The sequence below is a fragment of the Heterocephalus glaber genome, unplaced genomic scaffold (assembly GCF_053883595.1).
Source record: "Heterocephalus glaber isolate CG9 unplaced genomic scaffold, H.glaber_assembly_v1.0 deba00001577, whole genome shotgun sequence".
NCBI classification, from domain to species: domain Eukaryota; kingdom Metazoa; phylum Chordata; class Mammalia; order Rodentia; family Bathyergidae; genus Heterocephalus; species Heterocephalus glaber.
This window is the reverse complement of record NW_028258358.1, coordinates 2,702,144-2,726,318: the sequence shown is the minus strand read 5'-3', so window position 1 is coordinate 2,726,318 and position 24,175 is coordinate 2,702,144. Positions and strand designations below refer to the sequence as shown.

General features: G+C 32.5%; 1 protein-coding gene and 1 long non-coding RNA gene across 18 annotated transcripts in view; one reads left to right on the top strand and one right to left on the bottom strand.

Moving 5' to 3' along the window:
• Window positions 1-24,175, top strand: part of Pcdh9 (protocadherin 9) — a 918,070-nt gene that overhangs the window by 323,825 nt on the left and 570,070 nt on the right. For 7 of the 13 annotated variants that reach the window (XM_004844285.3, XM_004844283.3, XM_021257934.2 and 4 more), the window contains exon 3: window positions 6,809-6,910. The exons of 4 other annotated variants lie outside the window; for them this stretch is intronic. In XM_004844285.3, the coding sequence (XP_004844342.1) occupies window positions 6,809-6,910 (102 nt within the window). The remainder of the gene's footprint in view (window positions 1-6,808; window positions 6,911-24,175) is intronic. 2 more of the 13 variants (XM_087192871.1, XM_087192870.1) reach the window with 1 other exon arrangement.
• LOC110349013 (uncharacterized) overlaps window positions 1-24,175 on the bottom strand; it is a 98,219-nt gene that overhangs the window by 7,677 nt on the left and 66,367 nt on the right. For 4 of the 5 annotated variants that reach the window (XR_015443691.1, XR_015443692.1, XR_015443690.1 and 1 more), the window contains one exon: window positions 14,292-23,477. This is a non-coding gene — a long non-coding RNA (uncharacterized LOC110349013). Of the gene's footprint in view, window positions 1-14,291; window positions 23,478-24,175 lie in introns of those variants that run through there. The other variant, XR_015443694.1, reaches the window with a different exon arrangement.

The window sequence follows — 24,175 nt, the reverse complement described above, 5'->3', positions numbered from 1 at the left end:
AAATTCTACATAAATACAAAACTATGTATTCCATTCTCTCCACTGGCATTGAATATTATACCGAGTAATGGAGGCAAGCTGCAGCCTAATGTAATCCTCTCAAAAGTTGAATGATTATTTGTTTTTGAAATATATATCTGTTGCTTGCTCTATCTTGCTGTCTCTATTTCTGCATTTATCAATAGCCCTTTAAGAAAAGCTTTGAAAGTCATATATAGGAAATAAGAACTCACATTCTCAGAAAATGGACAGCACACAGAGTAGCTAAAACTTTACAATAACTAAAATATTTATAGGAAAAGATGGCTCTGAAATACTACTTAAGCTATACACACTCAGAGGAAGATACTTCTTGGTTAACAGTACTTGACATCTATACATTTTATTAAATTGTTAGAATTGTTTGAAAAATATCAGCCAGTCAATAATAGAGATCATTAAAGATCACATAAAAGTGGGACTTTCAAACAAAAAAAAAGTTTCATCATACTCTCTACTTTAAAATGCTACTGAATTTGTTCAGTTCCACACTCCTAGTCTTTTTTTCCAATTATCTTTTTTCCCTGTATATGAAACTTTTCCATACCGTAGCTGTTTCTTTAAAAAATACTGCTTCCATTTATCGAACTATTATGTATTAAATTTAAGTAACTATTACACTAATGCTTTGAAAGTGTTCAACTGGCAACAACAAAGTACACGATAAAAAATATATTTTTTTGTCTTGAATTTCACTTGATCCCAGGGAACTATTTGGGGAAAACCAACTGGTCTTTTGAATGACCTGTGCCAAAGACTGTATAAAATCAGCCTTTGTTTCCTCATAAATCCCACTTGAAATAATCAACTTTGTGCTGTTCATTGAGCAGTAGCAACTACTTCCATCTGGCTAATATCTCTATTAGCATAGATGAAAAATGGCAGGGTTTGCTGGAACAGAAGTGAAAGGAAGTACTTTTGAGGGAGAAAAAAGAAAAACTACCTCTGAGACACAAAGAAGGGAGAAAAAAGGAGGACTCTACACTGAAAGGAGAACTGAAATAGGAATTGTGAAAAAGAAGAGAATTTACATAGAAATGAAGGTAGTTATTGGTGCAGTCCTGAGAATATTGACACAGATCCCAATCAAACCGCATAGAGGTTAAAGAGGGTGTTTTGCTCCAGAAAAACAAAGACAGTGAACTTTGTAAAGTGTATACTTAGAGAAATGTGACAGTTTCCAGAAGTTGAATAGAAGCTCAAATGTTCACATATGCAGTGCGTTAATTCAAATTTTTCCTTTTATTTAACATATTTCTGTGATGAAATTATTTCCTGCTTTGAGCTGGTAAGGGTCTAGTTAGAGGAATATGCTGATCAAACCTACTGCTTTGTTTATTATTCTCCATGTGAATACTCTCTCAATCTACGGTATCAATGTGCTTTATTTTCTTAATAACATTTGTGATACAAATTATAGGTCTTGGGAATGCTAATTTTACAATGAAGTTATTTAGTCTGGACAAATAAGAAAAAACAAAGGATGAAGAATGAATTATGAACCAGAGATATAGAAGCCAAAAAAGCAGATGAATTTAAACTATTATAAAAGAATTGTAAAAATTTTCTAAAACTTTTCTTCTACTTCAAAATATTAATAAAGTACATAGTAAGGCTTGTAGGCCCTGTTAGTATGTGAGAATAAACTGACAACAGGAGAGGAATGATCCCTTTTCAAGTGAAAGAAGGCAAAACTACAGTTAAAGGAAGTAGAGAAAGAGCTTTAAGCTATGTTACCATAGGAAAAGGTAGAACCAGTGAGTCCCTCAGCGGGATAGGAAAGGTATTTCCTACCTAAAAGGAGAGGATTAAGTTTGGGCCAAATCAGAAGGGACCCAATAAACACACACACACACACACACACACACACACACACACACACACACACGCTTTACTTCTGAAAAAGCATGTGTTCAACATTTATATTTATAAAGACTTTTCAAAAATGTTATCAATAATCCGGTGATGGGAATGGAACAAATTTTTAGCAAAACCATACTAATGCTTCTACTAATGCTTCTACTGTGTGAGGTAATTTAAAAATTCAGTAAAAGTTAAAAAGAAAAAGGGGAAATAGCTATGTCCCCACATATGAAAATGAAAATATCTTAATATTTGTGACATTTCTATCTTGAATTTACCATAATTAAAGAAGAGGGACAAACAAATTTTAAAAATAGACTCCCTCTAAAAAATAGATACAGTTCCCTTGTATTTTTTGATCTGCCTTTTTTTACTTCATAAAAGTAAACTATATCTTAAAATTGACATGCATAATTTTTACAGTGGAGTATTGTAGCCAATGAGGTTTATCCGAAGTGTGATTATTGCTAATTAAAATTGGCATGTATTTCAGCCTACATTTCTACAATCTGGTGAAGTATTTTGGTTTTAAAAGTGATCACACTGCATTTTCTTCTTAAATCAAAATATATATTACCCATGCAGGACATCTACGTATTCAATGAGGTTCAATGAGCAGTTTTATTTTGCATTGTAATTATGATTAAAAATGATGGAACGATGACCCAAAGAAGAAAGATACACAGCAGATATTAGCAAGAAAGCTTTCAATATAGGTCAAAAGTTTTCTGATCAGAAAGAATAAGTTTTGGGATATTAATGATTATAACAAATTTTCTGAAATAATTAGATTAGTTAAGTTAGATGAGTACTGGAATTGACCTATGAATTAATAATGTGAAAAATCATTAGTGATCAGGATAGAGTAATTTCAGTGGGGTGAAGGTGAAGAATAATCTGATACGCATAGGTTTTCCAAAGAATATATGAAAAGAAGTAGGAGACACTACATATATGCAAAATTCATTCATATAGATTCTTTTCTGTAAATATAAATTTTTATTAACTTTTAGATTTTTAAATCAAAACTTTCACAAATATATTATAATTCTTCATGAAAGGAATCCATATTTTATTAAAATAGTAGGAATAACATTGTGATGGTGGATTTCAACAAATAAAATTGCTATTTAATGAAACCTATTTCACATAATACATAGCTACTGCCTCTATAATGATTGCAAGAATTTTATAACAGTGCCATTGATTTTAAGCAAACAGCTTTGATTTTGTAAGAAGGTAGGAGGAGTAATAAAATAATAGTATACATTGCTGCCACATTACAGTTGGGTGGAAAATGCAAAAAAACCTTGTTTTTAGCAAAGAAAACAGCTATGCCTTATTTATGTTATGCAATTTTTCACAAACCTTTTGTTAGTTTGATACTGTTGATTTTTTTCTCTTCATACCATGGCTATGAAGTGCTTTCTTAAGAATTTATGTCAAAAATGAAAGCGCTAAAGTACCTGCTTATATGGCAAGTTTGAGTAGGTATTTCTATAGGTAGGGAATAACAATTTTCTCAGGGAGTACAATGGGTGTTTTGGGGAAGCAAGATTTATCTACCTATTAAAATATAGGCTATCCATCACAGGCAATGGAAAGCATCAAATGCATTTTAAAATATAAAAGAAATATAGTTACAGTGATTTTCATTTAATATGATTGTTGTCATTGAGCTCTAGACTTCTCACGTTGGATTTTCATACATACCTTGCAATATTACATCTGATTTGCAAATCCATCTTAACTATAGCTCATTACAGAATCATTCATACTAACTTTGAAAAACACAAAAATCTTTGTTGAGAGAAACCCTGGGAGATTTAAAATATATCTTTCTGTTTCAGGCAGCAAATCCCCTTAAAGTAGAGACTTTTTAAGAAGGAATCAAGCAAGATTAAATTATTTTCCTCTAACAATTTTTTTCTTAAAATTTAGGCTATTTATATTATTTGATCTAAAAATATCATTTATAGTGCTCCCTTTTGCTTTTTTGCTCTGATGCATAGATTTGTAATACACAGAGGCAAGTTAACATCATAAGAGTTAAAAATTCTAAAAAGTGAGCAAGTAATAATAAAAAATAAAATATTTTCTTTTGGTGACATTTACTGTTCTACAAGTGGAAGCTGAATCAAAATTAGACATTGGACAGACTTTGTGGTGAATCCTTGTTGGCAGAAGCACTTACCTAGAAGTGATGGACATAGCACAAATACACCCATTTTGCTCAGCATGCATATTGCCTTGGGGGTATTCGGAGCTAAGGAATGATTATTAAGCATCACCTTTGGCATTAGCACTGTTAGGAGGAACATATCCTGGCTGTCATGCTTATATTAAATTTAATTCCATAACTTATCATCAATTCTGCTATTGAATCTAATGCAGTATGATATCCATCTATCCTCAATTCAGTCCTCACATGCTCCATGGTTAAATGACTATCGAGCTACTTGTGGCTTATGAGAATTCTCGCCTTTGCAAATGTTGTTCCTTCTGTCTTGTATACCTCCAAGACCGTGACTCTCTCAGCCCATCTCTCAAGACTTGGCCAATGAATCAAACCCAGGAGTCTAGTCATTCTCTCTTCTTTATCCCTATTAATCTATGTGTAACATTTACATTACATTTTTACCTATCTCAGTGGTTCTTTCCACACATGTGTTTTCTGCTAAAAATATTGGTGTAGAAATTAAATGAGTATTTTGGTGAGGCACTAAAATCCTAGTACAACATACTTCAGCAAGTGACTAATCATGAAACAGAGTACAGTGAATGAGTGAACAAGCACGTAGAAGATCCCATTAAGAGAAGTATAACAGAGTAACCACATCTTGCACTTAGGTATGCTTTCCTGGGCAATTCTTGTTCAAATGTCAAATATTCAAATGTTTAAATATTTCTGAAACTGTCTTCCCCATCTGATAAAAGATATTTTCTACCCATCTGCAGAAGGTTTCGTTTGATAACACACAGATTCTTATATGTGAAGTTACAAAGTATTATACAGATGTGGGTCTTTTACTAGTTCAAAGGTAGTGTGATAGATCAATGAAAAAAAAACAAACTGACAATGTGACAGGTAAATAAAGGAAGAACAAAGGCTGAGGGGGAAGATATCAGATTGAAAGAGGACCTCAATTCACAAAATTGTCGTGTGGACAAAGTAATTTTAACCCTAAGCCAGAGATTTTAAATTCTGGCTGCACATTAGAGTCACCTGAGTATTTAAAAACTATTTGTACCTGAGCTCTAATTTAACAGGGATGAAGTGGAGCTCAAGCATTGACAGTTCGAAAAGGCGCTCCAGGTGATTCCAATATGCAACCAAGGTGCAATTGCAGGGCGAGGGGAAAGGGGAAAATGTTTCTTAGAGGAAAAACCGCATCATACATGAAATGTTTTAAAAACATTGATTAGCATGAACAGATATGAGGACAGGGTAGGACAGAATTGAATGATTAAACTGTTTAGGAATATCATGGGTGAAAACAACTGTTTTGTGGACCAATTTTTTCAAGAAAGCTAAAGAAGCTGTCAAGAGATCTAAAAGCTATCACAGTTAATGATGAAGTTTTTTGGCAAACAGGCACAGTCATACAATTAATATTAGCAAAGTAGCATTTTCTAAAGTACACATAAAAGTTACTTAAGTTTCAAGCAGAGTTGAAATGTAGAATTCCTAGAAGAGATAAGTTTTAATCAGGATTGAAATCAATTTTTTTGTAGCAAGAACAGGAATAATTTTCTTTTCCTACTAACAGGCTTTTAGTATGCTTACTGAGTTTAAAGATCATGGCTTCGTAGATACCATATTCATCTTCAAAGCAAATGATACTTGATATCTGTAAAATGTAATGATAGCTTTAAAAATATATTTAAACATATGAAATGGTGCTTTGAAATGAAAAATGCATTGAATTCAATATGTTAAACTGTAAAAGTCATTTGCTCTTTTTAAAGTCATTTGTTTTTATAGAGTGTCTCTGATAGTATATTTCTGATAGATTCTCTTTCTGATATCCTAAAAGTATGTGTATCATATCAATGATGAGTTCTTCTTGTGGAAGAACTGTAGTATCTTTTTATTCAAGTAGAAAATTTAAAAACTATATACTATGCTTAACAAATGGCCACAGAGTGATACTTATAAATATTCCTTGCCTTGATGCAAAGAATTCTTGGAAAGAAGGAAGCAAAGAAATGCGAAACAGATAATGTCTTATATTTACAGGAAAAGTTCTTGTGAGGAATATAGAAAGCAGCGATTTTAGTATTTTCACAGGAAAGGCCAAGTCATAATTTAGTATCTTAGGTCTTATAATACACATCCACTTTCAAGAGAATTATTTTAGCTGACTTGCCTTTAAAATATTTTCTTTTAGAACAGTAAAAGAGTCAATCTTTTAAGACTCTAAACTTTTAGTTGAATAGTTTTGTCTAATTTAGGTGTATCATTTGTGAAGGCAGTTATCTTGGAGGGTTGGTTATTCCTCTGACTCCTCATCTATAAGTGGAGATGATGATATTTATATCAGGGATTAATATTTGTAGAAAACGGGAAGGGCTTAATTAATATCACTCACAAAGAAGAGAACTGTGTAAGTTTTATCTATCGAAGCCATAAATATAATGAATAAATAATGCTTTAAAGAGACAGTAAAAATAAAATAACTCAATGTAAGTTTCTTCAGTTTTACTAAAAACATTTTTCCAATTTGTTTATCTTGAGGATATTTTTTTACCTTTTTGGTAAAGGCTCCCTATTAATGCATGTATCTATGAGTGTAGACCCTCATAATGGCATTCCATTACGAGGCTCATAGCAATCAGCCTTGTCTCTCAGTAGACACTCTAAATGTGGAGTAGTTTGTCACAATTATTTGGTAATCTCTTTCAGTGTAACTCACACAGCAAAAGTGACAATATTCCTGTCACTCCTCAGAAATGTCCCAGCTCTGCGGGTCTCCACATTCAGGAGAATGAAGAAAACCATTATGAGGTACGCCATATCTCTATAGAGACCATATTAATACTGAGCATTCATAGTTTTTCTTATGATTTTTAAGTACTGTATGTTAACAACTATAAATATTTTCTTTTCTGACCTGTTTTATGGTCACAATTTTATACTAGTACTTTAAAGTAGCTTTGAGTAAACAATTTTAGAATAAAAAGACAATGGTAATCTTTTTTGGATAATCATGCAGCTCCTAAGTATATGCTCATGAAATTGACTAGGAAATGTTGATTTTACCTATTTTTGAAGAAAGTAATGAGTAACTCTCTTTTGGGATTAAATGTTCTTGATTAATTCATCTTTATTAATTTAGTAAAGGATAAGCTTTTTATTTGTTGAAAGTGAATTTTCTCATCTCCTATACTCAAAGAAGATACAAAAGACAATGTTACTCAGTATGATGTAGTTAAATTGTAATTTTTATTTTCTTTTTAACCACTTTTTCTCAATTTGATCTATTTTCTACATGTTTCAACTTAAAATCTATTACTTTTTTTGAAAAAAATGAATTCATCCACAGCAAAGTGTGTAAAATTTATATTTTTCTATGTATTGGGAGCATTATTCCACTACTAATTATAGTATCATGGTTGGATGTAGAATTCTATTACCTTTCATTCTGTTATTTTAAAAATTGCAGTAAAAATATAGAACAAAATTTGCCATCTTAACATATTAAGTGAATAGGTTACTAGTTTTATTGTGTATTCATATTGTTGTGCAATGGAAGGAGATCCATATTTTTAAGAAGCTATGTTTAATATTTAAGTCTAATATTAAAACATAGGTACTGTTTTCACCTATTTTCTATAATCATAACATATAGATAATAAATAGGTAATGTATATATGTGTGTGCCTATGTCTCTATTGCATTTTCTCACTGAACCTAGATTTTTAAATCACCACTACCTTAAAATTATTGAAGAATTTTAATTTTCACTAGCAGTAAAATAGTTTTTTTAATAGTCTTTGCATTAACCAAGAAAAGTAATCTCTTAGTCTCAAAAGCTCCTGAGTAATGGCCATTGAAGAAACTATTTGGATTAATACAAACTTAATTGATAAAACAACTTCTTTTTTAATAAAAGATAAAGTGATAATGTGAATATTGTTGGCCTCTAATTATTATATTTTTCTTTTTTTTTTGTATGGCTATAATTATTCAGAAACATCCCTTTAGTCTTTAGCATTCCTTCTTCCTCTTTTGCTTTTAAATTTTTCCCCCCCTAACACTCTCTCTCTCTCTCTCTAAATCCTAAATCATATGAAAGTTGAAAGAAGAAAAATAGCTGTTTAACTTTTTGATTTGTCATCAGCACTCTATATATTTCAAGCTTCCATAACAACAGTGTTCCTTCCATCAATCAATCATAGTATAGCTGTCCTTATTTTATGGCAAGAAAAAAAGGATTTTATTCATCAAGAAGGATTTGAGTAAGTCATAATACATAAGATATCCTATCCAGAATGTTGTGAAAGTCATGGAACACCAAGTAGATTTTAAAATTTTGAGAATTATATTTATTTTTAAATTTTTATTTTAGTAGTACATGTTTGCAGTACATGCATTTTACAAACACTTAAGAGAGCTGGTACATGTACATTACATAGCTTGTTCCTTTTTTATCCCTGTTCCTCTCCCTCCCTCCCACTTCCTCTAGTTCCCCTTTTCCCCTTTCCATTCTTGTTGATATTGGTAAGCTTAGTTTATGTCTATGGCATATAATGTCCACATTCATTGAGGTTACTAGGACTTTGAACCTGGCATGTCCTCACTCTACCTATTTTCCTATACCCTCCCTCCTTGTCCTTGTCCTTGTCCACTGGACTCCTTCCCATCTCCAAGAGATCTATACCCTTGTCTCTTTCTATCCTCCTTTTATTCTTCTCTTAGTTTGTACTTTGCCTTAGTCAGATGAGAGATGCCATATTGTATTTAAGTTTCTGTGTCTCATTTATTTCAAAGTTGTGTTTTCTAGGTGCATCTATTTTCCTACAAATGTCTCAAATTTGTCCTTCTTTATAGCTGAGTAGTATTCCATTACATATAGATACAACAATTTCTTTAACCAAATACCTATTGATGAGTATACACAGGCTGTTTCCAGGATTTAGCTATTATGAATTGTGCTGCTATAAACCTTGATATGCATGTACCTCCATAGTAAGATGTCTAGAAGGTGGATAGCTGAGTCATGGAATTTCTAATTTTAGTTCTTTGAAACATCTCCATACTGATTTCCATAGTGGTTGTACTTGCTTACACTCCCACCAACAGTGTAGGAGGGTTCCTTTTTCACCACAGCCACACCACCATTTGTTATTTTTTTATTATTTAATGAATGCCATTCTTTCTGGATTAAAATGGAATCTTAGCTTTGTTTTAATTTTCATCTCTCTAAAGCCCAGAGATGTTGAAAATATTCTTTTATATATATATTTGTTGGCCATTTGTACTTCTTCCTCTTTGAAGTGTCTGTTTATTTCACTTTCCTATTTCTTGCCTGCGTTTTTAATTTTAGGTGGTCGGGGGTTTTTTTGTTGTTTTTTTTCAGTTCTTCATATATTCTAAATTCTTCTGCCTGAGGAATAACTGGCAAAATTCTTTCTGTAGGTCTTCTCTTCACTCTACTTATTGGTTCTTTTGCTGAATAGATGATTTTTGGTCTGATATAATCCCATTTGTTGATATTGCTGTTATTTCTTGTGCAGTGGAGGTTCTGTTTAGAAAATCATTTCCTACATCTATAACTTCAAGTGTTTTACCTATTTTATCTTCCATTAACTTTAGTGTTTACGTTTTAATGTTTAGATCTTTGATCCATTTTGATTTAAGTTTAGTACATGATGAAAGATATGGGTCCAATTTCAATCTTCAGCAAACAAATAACCAGTTTTCCCAGCACCGCTTGTATAGGCTATCTTCCCTCTAACATATGCTTTTGGCACTTCTTCTAGGATAAAATAGCTGAATGTGTCTGGCAATGTTTCTGTATCCTCTAACCTGCTCCACTGATCCATGTATCTGTTTTCATTGCAGTACCATCCTGTTTTTACCGCTATTGCTTTGTCATATAGCTTGAAGTCTGTTACTGTAAGGCCTCTTGCTTTGCTCTTGTTGCCCAAAATTGCTTTTGCCATTCTGGGTCTCTTCTTTTCCTTATGAATTTTAGGGTGGTTTTCTTTAGTTCTATAAAGTATGCTGTAGGTATTTTGATTAAGAAATATATTTATTTTTATAAGATCGCATGCCTGTGCTTATTGCCTGGAGTGTACCTTGCTCACAAAAGCTTTTTGATTACTAGTGGTGGGAGGAAAAAATTATTTACTATAGACTTCTTTATCTTTGTAGTGAAGTTACAAATAAAAGAGTTACAAATAATTTTCCCCTGAGAACTCTTAATAAAACTCAAAGCATGAAAGGACTATTTATATTAAAGTTTTAGGGAACTTGAACAAACAAACGATATCCAGACTTTTGGTGTTGTTTTATATTAATTCAATTGTCAAAGAAAAGTGGAAATAATTATGCTTTGCTATTTTAGTAATCCAAGATAGTTTATTTTTAGAAAATTCTTATTTCACAAAAATTTATTTAACCATCCCACTCCAGGCCCATTGAAACCTGTGTGGTTCTAAACTATAATATCTATGGAATCCTTTTGAGTCTCTATGATAATAAATAAAGATGATGATATCAACCTGTTACATTTTGTTGCTGGTGGTCTGACACAGACTATTTCAAGGGCTTTGTATATACATTCTTTCTTCACTTGCATCTTGTCTTTGGGCACTTTAATTTTCTTTTAATCATAGCACAGTACATTTAATTTTTTTGTTTGTTTGTTTTTTTGGTGCTGGGAATCGAACTCGGGTCTTTGTGCTTGTGAGGCAGGTGATGGAACCACTGAGCTAAATCCCCAGCCCCTCAGTTCATTTAATTTTAAGAATATAGTTTTATTATGTACAGAAATATACTCTCTGGTATTTATTTTCTATAATTTTATTTTTATTTTATTAGCACATGTTGGCAGTGCATGAAGTTTACATTCATCTTGGCAAGTAGATACATATATAAAATACAGCTTGTTCCTTTCCTAAAATCTTCAGTGTCTTCCCACCTACTTCCCTCCCTCAGTCTCTAAATCCCTTTCCTCGATTTTATTTTGTTATTATTATTATTGCCTCATGTTTATGTCATGTAATGCTTACATTCATTGTGAGTATTTGCCACCTGAACAAGGCATGTCATAAATCCTCTCACTTCCCTCCTCCTTCCCCTCTTCCCTTGCATTCCACTTCCTGGACTCCTTCCCATTTGCAAGAGATCTCTCCTCTTGTTTCCTTCTATCCATCCTTTACTTTGCTCTTTATACTTTATCTTGCCCAATGAGAGATACCATACAGTATTAAGTTTATGTGTGTGCTTTATTTCACTCATAATTGTATTTTCCAGGTGCATCCACTTCCATACAAATGCCTTGAATTGATTCTTCTATATAACAGAATAGTATTCCATTATGTATACATACCACATTTTCTTTAGCCATTAGTCTGTTGATGTACATGCAGGCTGCTTCCAGGGTTTAGCTTTTATGAATTATGTCTCTGTAAACATTGGTTTGCACGTATCACTGAAATATGATATCTTTAGCTCTTTTGGGAAGACAACTAGAAGGGGAATAACTTGACTAAATTGAATCGGTAATTTTAGTTCTTTGAGAAATCTCCATGATGATTTGCATAATAGTTGTACCACTTTACATTTAGAGTTCTGTAAAGCATTAGGAGAGTCAGAGTTTCTGTATAAGTACTCACAATCTACACCAATAACATGTTTTTAATTGTGCTACTCAATTCCTTAAAAATAATTAACCTGGTGTTAGTCATTCTTGAGAATTACTAGTGAAAAGTAATTACTCTGTGACTTATAAATTTAGGATCTGCAGTGCCTTTAAATTTATTGTCAATAAATATCAAGTCTAGTATTTTATGCATTTTCTTAAGTTTTATTTTTCTCAAAATACACACTTCTTCTTTACTCATCTTAAGGCAGTAAAGTGGAGAGCATTTGTTCTGTTTAACATAGCAATATTTTTAAATTTATAAAGCTAATAAATGTATAAAGTTGATAAAGTCAGAGTCTGTGTCAAGTAATCTTCATTAATCTAGAGTAAATCTAAATTAAACATGCACTATGACAGTAGACACAAAATTTACAAAAAGACCGATGGGACTTGCAAAGTTTTAATCATTATTAACTCACTGTTCTTAAACTATCAGTGGTAACTTGTGTATAACAATTATTGCTCTCTTATAGAGATATGTTAATATTAGTGATTGAAATATTCTTGTCTCAGATACTGTTCAAGCACTTTATATGTATTACAATAATTCTTAAAATCAATCATTGAATATAAAACATGCTATAATTCTATGTACTTCTAGGAGAAAATGTAGTCAATTAGGTACTGGTAAGTGCTTATTTATGATTTAATATGCCTGCTTCAGGATATGCTAGAAAAGCGGAATGTTTCATAATTGTTGAAATACAGTTTATTTAATCCTGACAACTCCCTTATTAGGTAGTTATATTTTTTATTCTCATTTTATAGCTGGGGAAACTGAGTCACAGAAAGGTTATGCAATTTGTTCAAGTACACACAGTAATTAACAGTTTGAAATGCAACAGACAGTTACATAGGTTAAAAAATTGTCAAGATAAGTGTGCTATGATATGGTCTAAGCAAAAACAAAAAGCAAACAAAAATTTCACAGGCTATTTGACAGTGAGGGCTGCAGAGATTACACGTTCATGTTACCAAAGTCCAGCCTGAGCACATGGAAATGTGGATGGAGCAGTTTACCCTAGACAGGTGCTGCTGGCTATGCATAAAGCTATGATTACACCTAGAGGGTTCAATCCTGGAGTAGTGTAATGACTCTATATTCAAACTGCATAAGAGGTGGTTTTCCAAGGATATGTTTCAGAAAATAGTTCATTTCTGAAGACTTTTGCTTAAATTAGGATTCAAATAAAATATAGAACTTACACTTAACTGTCATGAATAAATTTTGTCTTCCAGCATCCATTTTATCATTCAATACACAGAGCCTTGTAGTAGTTAAAAGAGCAACGCAGAAAGGAAAAAGTGTACACTGTTTGCACACTTTAAAAGCATGCCACTAAATATCTAAATATCTTTGATTTGTAAATTTAATATCATTTCTCATCTATTATGCCCCATGCCTTTACCCCACCAAACAGCAGAGCATGCAGACAGACAGCACTTTCAGTGTCTATATTCTTCAATCGGTAGGAAAATGTTTCATAGTTATTGGAATTCACACAAGACTGCATCTCAGTCTGAGTAGCTGCTTCTTGTCACTGTTTTTGATGCCTGAGCTAAAGAATTTTTACAAAATGGTCTAGTGCTTGGTATATGAATTTTTGAGATAAGACTTCCCTTGTAAGGAAGTAATCTGAAAATCAATGTCAGATAGAAATCTTAGCTTTAAGAGTTAGGAAGATTGGTGAAAGGGTTGTGAATTTTAGCTGCCAACCTTTGGAAATTCAGCAGTTATTATGAGTGTGAAATTCATAAGTGCAGATAGTTGATTAAGATATCCCAGGATGGGCTGCCGCTATAAATCTCCCCTGCAAAATTGAGGAGCCCTTTCGGATGAGAGAAATATTTTTTACCTTTTAATGTAAATTTATAACCCAGGTTTTGTGGGATTCATAAATTAGAAAGATTCAATTATCATCAGTTTGATGAAATTACCAATTGCATGAAATATTGTGATGGCGATATTTAATAGAATAAAAATATAATAAATGGGGTGATCAAATGATGGTGTAGGAAGAGAACTAGAAAGTATAAAATTATCACTATTGCTATATACCTTATTTTACATTTATAACCTTCAATCCAGAAAAGAGTCTTCAAAATAAATATAATCCCTCCTATTAAAAATGTAGTTATGAGTGAAGCTTAAGCCTAGGTCACAACCAAGAGGATACAACCACAGTTCAGAGTTTGTAGCACAGCCTTAAACTCTAATGTTGAAATAACATAAAAGGGAGCTGGAACAAAATAATGACATTAGGCTGGGAGTGCTGGCACATGCCTTTAATTCTAGCACTTGGGAGGCTGAGACAGGAGGATTGCCACAAGTTCAAGGCCAACCTGGGCTACATAGTGAGTTCAAGGCCAGCCTGAACTACACAGTAAGACCATGTCACAACAAAAAGGATAACATTGTCTAGTACTTTCAAATTTCAAAAATGAATAAATAATTCAAAAGTGAATAAATAATAAAGTAAATGAATAAATAATTAAAAATATTATTTGCCTTAGTTTTATTTTGGTTTTGTCTTGCTTTACTTTTGTTTTCAAAAATATTCATATACTAAACAGGATTTAATAAATAAATATTTACATATCAATATCTTCCTATTTTGGCTATATTATGAATATTATACTATATGCTTGCACTTTCTGTTCTTGCTGTACTAAAAAATCATATTAAGAAGTGCATTTAGCGATATATACTTAGTTCTTAGAATTATAACTGGTATCAATTTATAAATTTAGGTAAGTTCTGGGCATGTTGGTAGACACCTATAATCTCAACACTCTGGAAGCCAAAGCAGGGTGATTGGGATTGCCATGAGTTTGAGACCACCCTGTGCTACATAGTGAGTTCAAGGCCAATTTGAACTACCCAGTGAAATCCTGTCTCAAAAAATGAATGAAAAGTAAATTTAAATAGTGAATAAGTAAATCAGTTCACAATGTCTGCAATTTTTGTGTTACATATGTGGGTATAACAATTGTGTTTAAAATGATATATTTTTACAAGTAACCTTAAATTAATTCACAAGCCAGTTTATTTTAATTTTCTTTCTCCCAGGCAACAGACTTTTCTTGAAATTCCAAAAGTATTAAAACATATAGTTAAGTATGTAACTTCTCCACACACACTGTATTCATACGTTCCTGCATACATAATTCCTAACATATAAGAACATTTAAATCCTCAGTAACATAGAACTTATCCACAAATATGTGATGAACTAGCTGATGTTTGTGTGTACCTGTAACCCAAACACTCTGAGAGGTTGAGACAGGAGTATTCCAAGTTCAATCCCAGCCTCAGCAATTTAGTGATTTAGGGAGACCAAAAAAGAAGAAAAGTGGCTATGTAGGTCAGTGCAGAGGCCTTGGGTTGAATCCCAAGTACCACATAAAACCAATGCATTGGTGGAAATGATATGCATTATGTTACTTCCCTGTTACTGTGAATGACTGACTTCATACATAACAATTACTAAGAAAAAGATGTTGGAATACAGTCTGATTCACTCATAGTGGACATATCCTTTGCTACCACTTTGTCATGGAAGAGTCACACTTTAACCTCAGCAAAATAACAAATACTGTACATTGTGAAATAGAGAGTTATTAGAGTTAAGTTTTCTTGTGTCCAACCGAGAAAAATCAAAGGTCTGTACCATCTCATGTAAGATTGGCTTTGTAAGTGTTAGTTAATGATGGTACAATTACTACCATTCTAAAATCTAGGAATTTTCATAATGACTGGTTGAAAACTCCATTTGATATGAATCCATCAAGTGCAATTTATATTGCAAAGAGAAAGATTTTCACAGAATTTTTTTAAAGTAGTTGTTGAGCCTACATTACCAGCTAAGTAAGCACATAAAATTTTAAACAAATGACTGAGAATTCAAATAATATACAATATGCTAGCATGTAAATTCTTCATATATGTGTCATGTTTTATAGGAAAATTTTTTGAAAACAAGAATAATGATTTCACACTCTTGAACTTTAGCTTTCAAAATGTTTAACACTTCACTTTTAAGAGGAATGTAGGCAAATATAAAAATTAATTTATTTGTTCAAGTCTATAAATGCATATGTCTTCTTTTTTATGTGAGTAGTTTCCATTTTTTAATTGGGACCATAAATATGTGCCGCAAATGAAGTAAATGAGAAATAAGAGCTAGACATTCTTTTCTGTTTCTGGCTTACAAACATGACGTTGAAATTATTCTTTGATGTGAAATAAATTGTCCATCCTCTCCTTTCTATTATTTTTCATAATGATGCTGAAACTAGTCTTTGATTCATACATTAGCAATTCCTTCCTTCATTTCATTTTCCTGCCCTCCCTCCCTTCTTCCTTCCTTCGTTTTACCCAGACCTGATACCAGAGTCAACATGATGTGTTAAGCATATTATGCTGAGGAAGCAGACATATTTTGTTGTGTCTCATCTCTTACAGTCTAAGTGAATACATTTATACCAATGTTACCAGAGTATAAACACTGCTAAAACAAGTGATGTTCAAGTTGGGAAAAGAACACATCACAGGAGTTCGCCCTCACAGTGGAAAAATATAACATTAACAGAAGACTTGAAGGAATCTACCAGATGAAGTTACAGGATGATGTGTTGTATGTAAAATGAGAATTTTAAAAAGTAGTTAGTACATGGAAAGGCCAAGTATCAAGAGAAGGCATCAGAGTTTAGAGGAAAATTCCTCTATTTCTTTATCTTCTCAATTCATGTCTTTTGCCTGATTCTCATGAAAAGACCTCAAATCCATCGTAACTATCAGACTTCACAGTTTTAGTTCATATGACATCTACATATATTCTTAGTTAATAACTACTATGTAATATTTTTAAATATATGTTTAATACAATTGGTTTTGAAACTTGTAAACATTTCATTGTAAATGCAGATATGCATATTTTCACATACTTTACTACAGAGAGATTAGTGCTTTTAAATTATCATGTATAATAATTTTATCAATGATAAAATTCTGGTTACAGTTATATATCTATGTAAGCATTCATATTTTATATTATGTATAATAATTAGCAGCCCCTTTGTGTACCAGTGTTGATTTTCAGAGGCTCAAAAAATCCATAATGTAGGTGAACTTAGGAATAGTTGAATTGGAAATTTATGGAGCAGTTTTTAAGCACACTCACTGTATTCCAGCCACAAGTCAGTTATCAAATTTTCCACCAGTTCAGGGTTTTTTCAATTACTTAACACTATGTAAAGATTGGCCATCACCTTTTTTTATATTTTATTAAACACATTGCACTAGTTTCTTCTTCACCACAGAACAAGTGGGCTTGGTTGTATTCACAGGAAGATACGCATTTGACAGATTTGCTGATGGTGTCAGCAGTGGTCACAGGCATGACGGACAGCACCAAACCTTGAGGTGGCCCTGCTTCTGCTAATTAGTTGTTTGAAGCCACTCTGTGTGCCACAGGCATAAGCTTATCTCCCAATGACATCTTTACAATTCAGAATGACAGCTGTGATGCAGCGGTTTGTGGAGAGAATGCAGTGCACAAAGAGATGGGAAAGAGCCTTTCAAACAAGTGACAACAATCATACCCTTTCACTAAAGGATCTGAAGACATGACAAAACCACCAAAAGGTGAAATGAAAAAGATATAAGTCAATATCTATTGGATGAATGTGGAAGCTAAACATGCAATGACAATAAATAATACCAGATTGTGAGACAAGAGCTGCCTAGCAAGTACTCTTTAAAACAATTGAAGTTACATGTTCTTGTGATTAATGGAGCTTATGCAATTGCTTATAGAATTAATGCAGATGTGTGGAGTTGTCAGAAGGTTATGAACATGTCTATGGCTATTAATGATACTAATGACAGAGCTTGCCACAAAGCCTTGTACGTGAACACTGTGGAGTACATGACCGTAAATAATATTTTGTGATACTAAGTATCTCAGGATTTTGGGGACATGCTAAGAGGAGTAAAAGTCACACACACACACACACACACACACACACACACACATATATATGTATATATATATGTATATATAAAGGTTATAGAAATAGAAAAATAGAGATAACTTTTTAAGGAAAAGGATATTTAAATTGAAATAATGATGAATGAAATTATTTTCTATTCACTGATAATATGTACTTTGAGATTCTTCTTTAAACACTATTTACATGATCTAAAAATCTAATAGAAACTCAAAGTATCAATTATTAAAAACTGCATTAATCAAAATAAATCAAATTTAATAAATATTTTCACACCAGCATTTCACATGATGAAAGATCTTAATCTAATTTCAAAATAGCCACCAATAAAATATTTTTATGAGCTACTTAATATTTTAAAAAATAACTATAATTGTGTGCATATGTAATAAGATTTATAAATATGCCCTAAATTATGTTGTTAACTATAGAGATCCTAAAAGTAAAATAGAGTTTTGGATGTTTGGCATAGCATTTGTATGTTTAAAAACATATTTTTTATATTTCATAATCACAGGTAATGATTATTTCAGAAAGTCTGAGATATAGTCCATTTTATAACCAAATTCTAGGAGACATGTAGGTGGTGTCACAGCTTCATATCTGTTCCATAGTACATAAAATTCTAAATATGAATGGAGGAATGCTATACCTATTTTAAAAGCTTGTGATAACATACTGTGATAATGAAATAGAAAAACAATTCAGATAATACAAACTACATAATATCAACTGCAGCTTTTAGCTTTTATTTTAAATAATTCTGAGTTTTAAAATGTTAGAATTTATTTAGAAATAGATGGAGCTACATAAATCATTCTAAATATTGTGGAATGATTAGCGAGTTACCTTTTTATTTTTCCCTCAAGACAGATAGGGTGGACATGGATTTATGTCAGAATAGAAGAATGTGTTATATTAATTGAATAAATATAAAATCTTAAACAATAAATTGGATTGAACCTTTCTCTTAAAATTCCTATCATTTATTCAGTTATGGAATTTAGTAAAAAGAAATCTGGTATATCATTCATTGTCTACACAATGGTATACATGAAAAAGACAGATTTGGGGATCAAAACACCAGGAAAATTCCTATTCAGCAGATCAAGGATGAAGTATGATTTGGATTTTTAAAAAAGTATTTGAATTCAATGAGTTTTGTGTGGATGTATTTAGTATTTTAGGGATGATCAGCTAGTGTCTTGCAGTCTGAGGACCAGGACAGATTTTTATGTTTTTGTTTTTAAATAGAATAGAAGAGAATAAAATAGGTTGCATAAAATAGAACAAATAGCTTAGAACAGAAGTGAATGAAGGTATAAAAAAAGACAATAGGTTAAAAAAAATGAATAAAAGTATTATACTCCATGACCTATAAAATAGCTAAGTGACATTTTACTTAACTTTTTTCTTAGGTGTATTTATTTTTGAGTGTTGTGTTTCTAAAATATTGTGTCTCAAAGTGGGTCCATCATTTTGGGTCAAGGTGCAATGTTTGAAAGCCACGGTTAAAAAATATCTCATAGTAATGGCTTACCATTTATCAGGTACTCTTCAAAAACACTTTGATTCTATTAGCTGCACTAACAAATCCTTGCAGTAAAATCTCCTACAGCTCTTTTTTACAATTAAATAAATGAAGATACGGAAAGGAAAGGGGATTTGCACCAAGTCTCTCAGCAAATAAGGGGCTGATGTAGGATTCAAACCACAGTAGGCTATGTGCTGAGCCACTAAGCTAAGGTCTCTAACAAAGGTTGCAGCAGGTCTAGGATTGACAGTAGCCTCCTGACTTCCAGTGTAATAGGAGTCTGTTCTACTTCATCAGTCACTTCTTCTGTTGTGCTAAGTCCCAGTCCTACGTTGGGATTTACTGACCCATGTTTTGTGGTTCATTTGTATAGAGTGAATGAGGTTAAAAGTTCTACTCTTGGTATCTCCCCTAGGTGATTCAGAATTGGGTTTACATAAATTCATTTAACACACTTAATCTATTTACATTCACTTAACCTCCTCACTTATAAAATTATTTGACTAGAAAATCAAGTTCAAAAAATGCCTTTTCCATACAACTCATACTGGAGAATACTGGCCTAGATCATGAATGATACTATATGTCAAATGAATTTCCTAATGTTATAATCAAGACACTTGAAATTTAATTAACTACAGTTACTCCTTCATTTTTGTAAGAGATGCATATCAGAAAGTATAAAAAAGTAGTATCTAACGTTACAATGTGTTTGTGTTCTTGTATGTAGGTTTTATCATATATTATGAAAGAGGTAAAAGGTATGTTTTAAAATTCCTGGTTGGCATAGTGGCACAGGCCTGTATTCTCTGAACAAGGGAGGCAGAGTTAGGAAGATTTCTGTGAGTTCAAGGTCAGCCTGGACTACATAATTAATTCAAGGCCAGCCTGAAGTATATACTAAGGCCATGTCTCAAAAAAAAAAAAAAAATTAAATAAGCAGGCAAGCAAACAAATAAACATGCCTGGTTGTATCTTACTTTTTAGACATAATTTTCAAAATATTCCCTAGCATATTTGAAAAAATGAATACAACTTTAAAAAGCAGGAGCCCAAGGACTTTCTTAGTGAGACTTAGGCCTTACTGCTTTTGGCATTGGTACCTAAATAGGTATGGTGCTCATATGGTGCTCATATATCTTATCGTGGGTATGATATGTCAATTTTTTATTTCTGCCATAATCTTTAAAACTAAAATTAAAATGAAGTTAATTTTCCTAGTTTCAGCCCACTTAACAAAAAAGAAATGCCAAAATATAGAAATATAATGAAATAATTACACAAACACTGATGAACAGTAAAGAATGATTCATATAGCTGTATTTTGGAAAGCAGACAACTCCAATTTCTTAGTCTGGTAATGTATGAAAATTTGAACTTTGTATACATAGGAGATTTTATTAATATGAAATTATAAAAATGAAAAAAACTATAGCCAAACTCTATTATGTGAAAGTCAAGTACGGAATGTGTAAGTAAATAAGTAGATTCAGGTTGGCAAGAAATATTAAAATGTAGCTGCTTAGATTCATAGGGTAATATGAGACTAGTAGAAAAATCATCATTTATTTATTACTTTATTGTTATATTTTAATTTATCAAAATTTCACATCACATGTTTACATTTTAAAATTGGAATAAAAGTGAAGGAAATGCCATGGCAAAGTTTTATTTTAAAATAAATGTATTTTGTAGCTGTAAAAGATGAGGGTTTTTGACGGCCAGGACTTACATCCTTCTAAATAATTCTACTCAGTGCCACTCTGAGAAGGAGATCAAACAAACAAAACACAGAAAAAACCGATTATCATGAATTTTAAAATAATGAAGTTCACACATTTAGTATATGCTGCATACTAGAGGTTAGCTCAAATACTGAGGCATGAAGCACTTTTATTTAACGTTATACTTTGGAGAAGAGTCTTACAGTTTTTGAAAATGATCTCATAATTTAATACCCCCATTCCATTGGTATAATTTATTTCTGTTTTTTGTTTTTTTTTTATACCAGGGATCGAACTCAGGACCTTGTGCCAGGTGAGCACAAAGCCATTGAGCTACATCCCCAGCTGTTTCTGCATTTTGATTTGGAAGCTAAATTGCTTTGAAGTGTATTTTCTGGTTGAATTATCCCAATTTTTGACTTGATGGGTATTTATGACATAACATCTACCTAAAGCAATGGAAATTTTTAAATTTAAGCACATCTTCTATTGCTCTTTAATTTACAGGAATATGTAAATATGTACTTTTAAAATAATGTTACAGGACTGTTGTTATTTGTTTTTCAACATGGTAGTTACATTGTTGATTCAGTCTTTGACCTAGTTTTATAAGTCTTTTAAAAGTTGAAACCATGGAACATCTTAGCTTATCCTGAGAAGGAGAAAGCAAAAACATTTTGGTAAATCTAATCTTGATTTACAGTATATCTAGAAAAAATTATAATGAGTAATATCTTCAATAAGACAAATACTGATACAATAAGGAGAACCAAACAAGTTGCAAATATGGTTTTAAAAACGGTAAGTTGTGGTACTTTACTGGGTACTACTATGCATCAGTAAAAAAATGAACCTGATACAAAGAACATGATTGAATTTCAATAATAACATGCTAAGTGACAAAAAAAAAAATAAAAACCCACAGACACAAAAGGCTACTCTCTATATGATTTAATTTCTTTGATATTCTGGAAAAAGCAGAAATATCAATAGTTTTCAGGAGTCTGGCTTGAGAGAAGATACTAACTAGGAAGAGGAACAGTGGAAGGTTTGAGGTGATAGAGATGTTCCATAATTTCCTTGTACTGCTGGTGTCAAAGAAAAATTTCATAGTGAGAATTAAATAGGCAAAGGAGACTTCATGTAAGCCTATTATAATAGATGAAAAAGGTAGAACTTAACTCCATTTGAAACAAAACGTAGGAAAGTTTTGAGCTCTTGGAAGAACTTGTGGATGGTTAGGTATAAGGTCCATACTGTAATTTGGTCCCCTGAGTCTCCTAATTGGCTTTTATCAAAGCTAAGCTCTTGCTCTATCATGAAGACTTGGAGAAAGAGAAGGACGCTAAATTTCACAGTTACATTTCAAAGAGATTGCATCTAGGTCTCAAAGAGATTGCATCTAGGTCTGAAAGAGAAATGACTCTGGAATATAATAGTGTCAACCCCCCCCACACACACATATCAAACTCTCACATATGAGAGTTTATAATTGCATGCTTTCCAGATTAAATGACCAAAGAAGAGAAGAAAAGCCTATGTTATTCTTCTGAAAACTTTGTCAAGTTGAGCAGCAGAATGTTAATGGCATCTTAGGCTCCATGACTATGTTTTTGTCATGATTCATAGAACTCCACCTTCAAAGGGGTGAATTTTGCTCTATGCAAATCTTACTCAGTAAGCCTGCCTTTTACAAAAAGGAAACCTGGAAAAAATGTCATCCCTGAAGTAGAATGAGAACAGTATAATCAGGATCCTGTGGAGAAAGGAAAAAGTGAGATTACAACCTCACCAGAAACAAGTTCTTTTTTCTTCCATGTATGGAAAATCTAACAGTTTTTATTAGTGTCAAAATAATTCATAAGTGTAATTATTCAGATATCAGAGTTCTGCTCAGAAATACAAAAAAAAACCCATAGTTGCTTTAGATAACAAAATGTTTCCTTGCATAACTTTCTGTTTACTAAATTAAGAAGAGAGAGAAGCTGTTACCCAGAGGAATGTATTTTATTAAACTCAATAAACAGGTACATTTAACTGCTAACTTCAAACTCCCTGTGCCCCCTGCTTCACAGAATTGAAGCAATTGTCCTGTTTTGTTTGGTTTTGTTTCCACCAACAACTGATGTAGATAGGTAAAAAGCATATCATATCAGCAAGAGAGTGAAACTTGCTTTGTGGAATGTGCTTCTTTCTCAGGATGCAACAGTACAGGGCAGAAAGAGAAAAGAGAGTCTCCACATGTTGACTCCTGTCTGAATATTTAGTTCTGGAACCAGAGTGTAGTACCTTTGGACAGCAAAGTCTTCAACACAGACAAAGTGATTGGGGCTTGGGATGCAGGTAACCAAGATTTCCAGGGAGCAACACGTTTTATGTATCTCCTGTACAGGATTCAAAGTCTCTCTCTCCCCTTCTTCAATCATTTCCCTGCAAATACAGAGGGATCATTTATCAGCATCTATAGGCCACAGAGCCAACCAGTCAACTAAATACTCACCCCATGGGGCTTCCTCATGACCTTGAAAAAGGTGACAGATAACTCAAAGGATGGAACAGGCAGAAGTTTGGTGATAAACCAAAACAATTATGTTCTGCTGAATGATGAAGAGAAATAAAATGAAGAGAGCTAGACATATGATTAGCTTAAACAAACCTGATAAATCTCATAACTGTTTTGTGTAGTCTTGGCCTGGGATCAGAAGTACTCAGCCTGCACAGTAATCATGACTTTCTCAATAAACCTAAGCCTGTTACATTTCTTACCACATTTCTTTTTCAATAAGATAGTACATTATAGTTACCTACTGGAGTATGGCCAGAGCTCTTAGCAGTTATTGATAGTCATATTGTAGGCTTTATATCTTACCAGGCATAGCCAGGAGGAAGGCAGTTGGAAGAGTCAGTTTCCTAACCTGGATATATTTTCTTGAAACTCAAAGTTGATGACTCAGTTCTGCACTGAGCTTGTGATTCTCACTGTGGGAAAACTTCTCATGTCATTTTTATTTTTAGTTCCATGGCACAATTATAGAAAATTATTGTAGGAAAATCACAGCTTCCAAAAGGAGGAGCCCTGAATGGTTTTAAGAGGTTCTAAGTGTCGGAAAAATTTGCAAACACTGAGC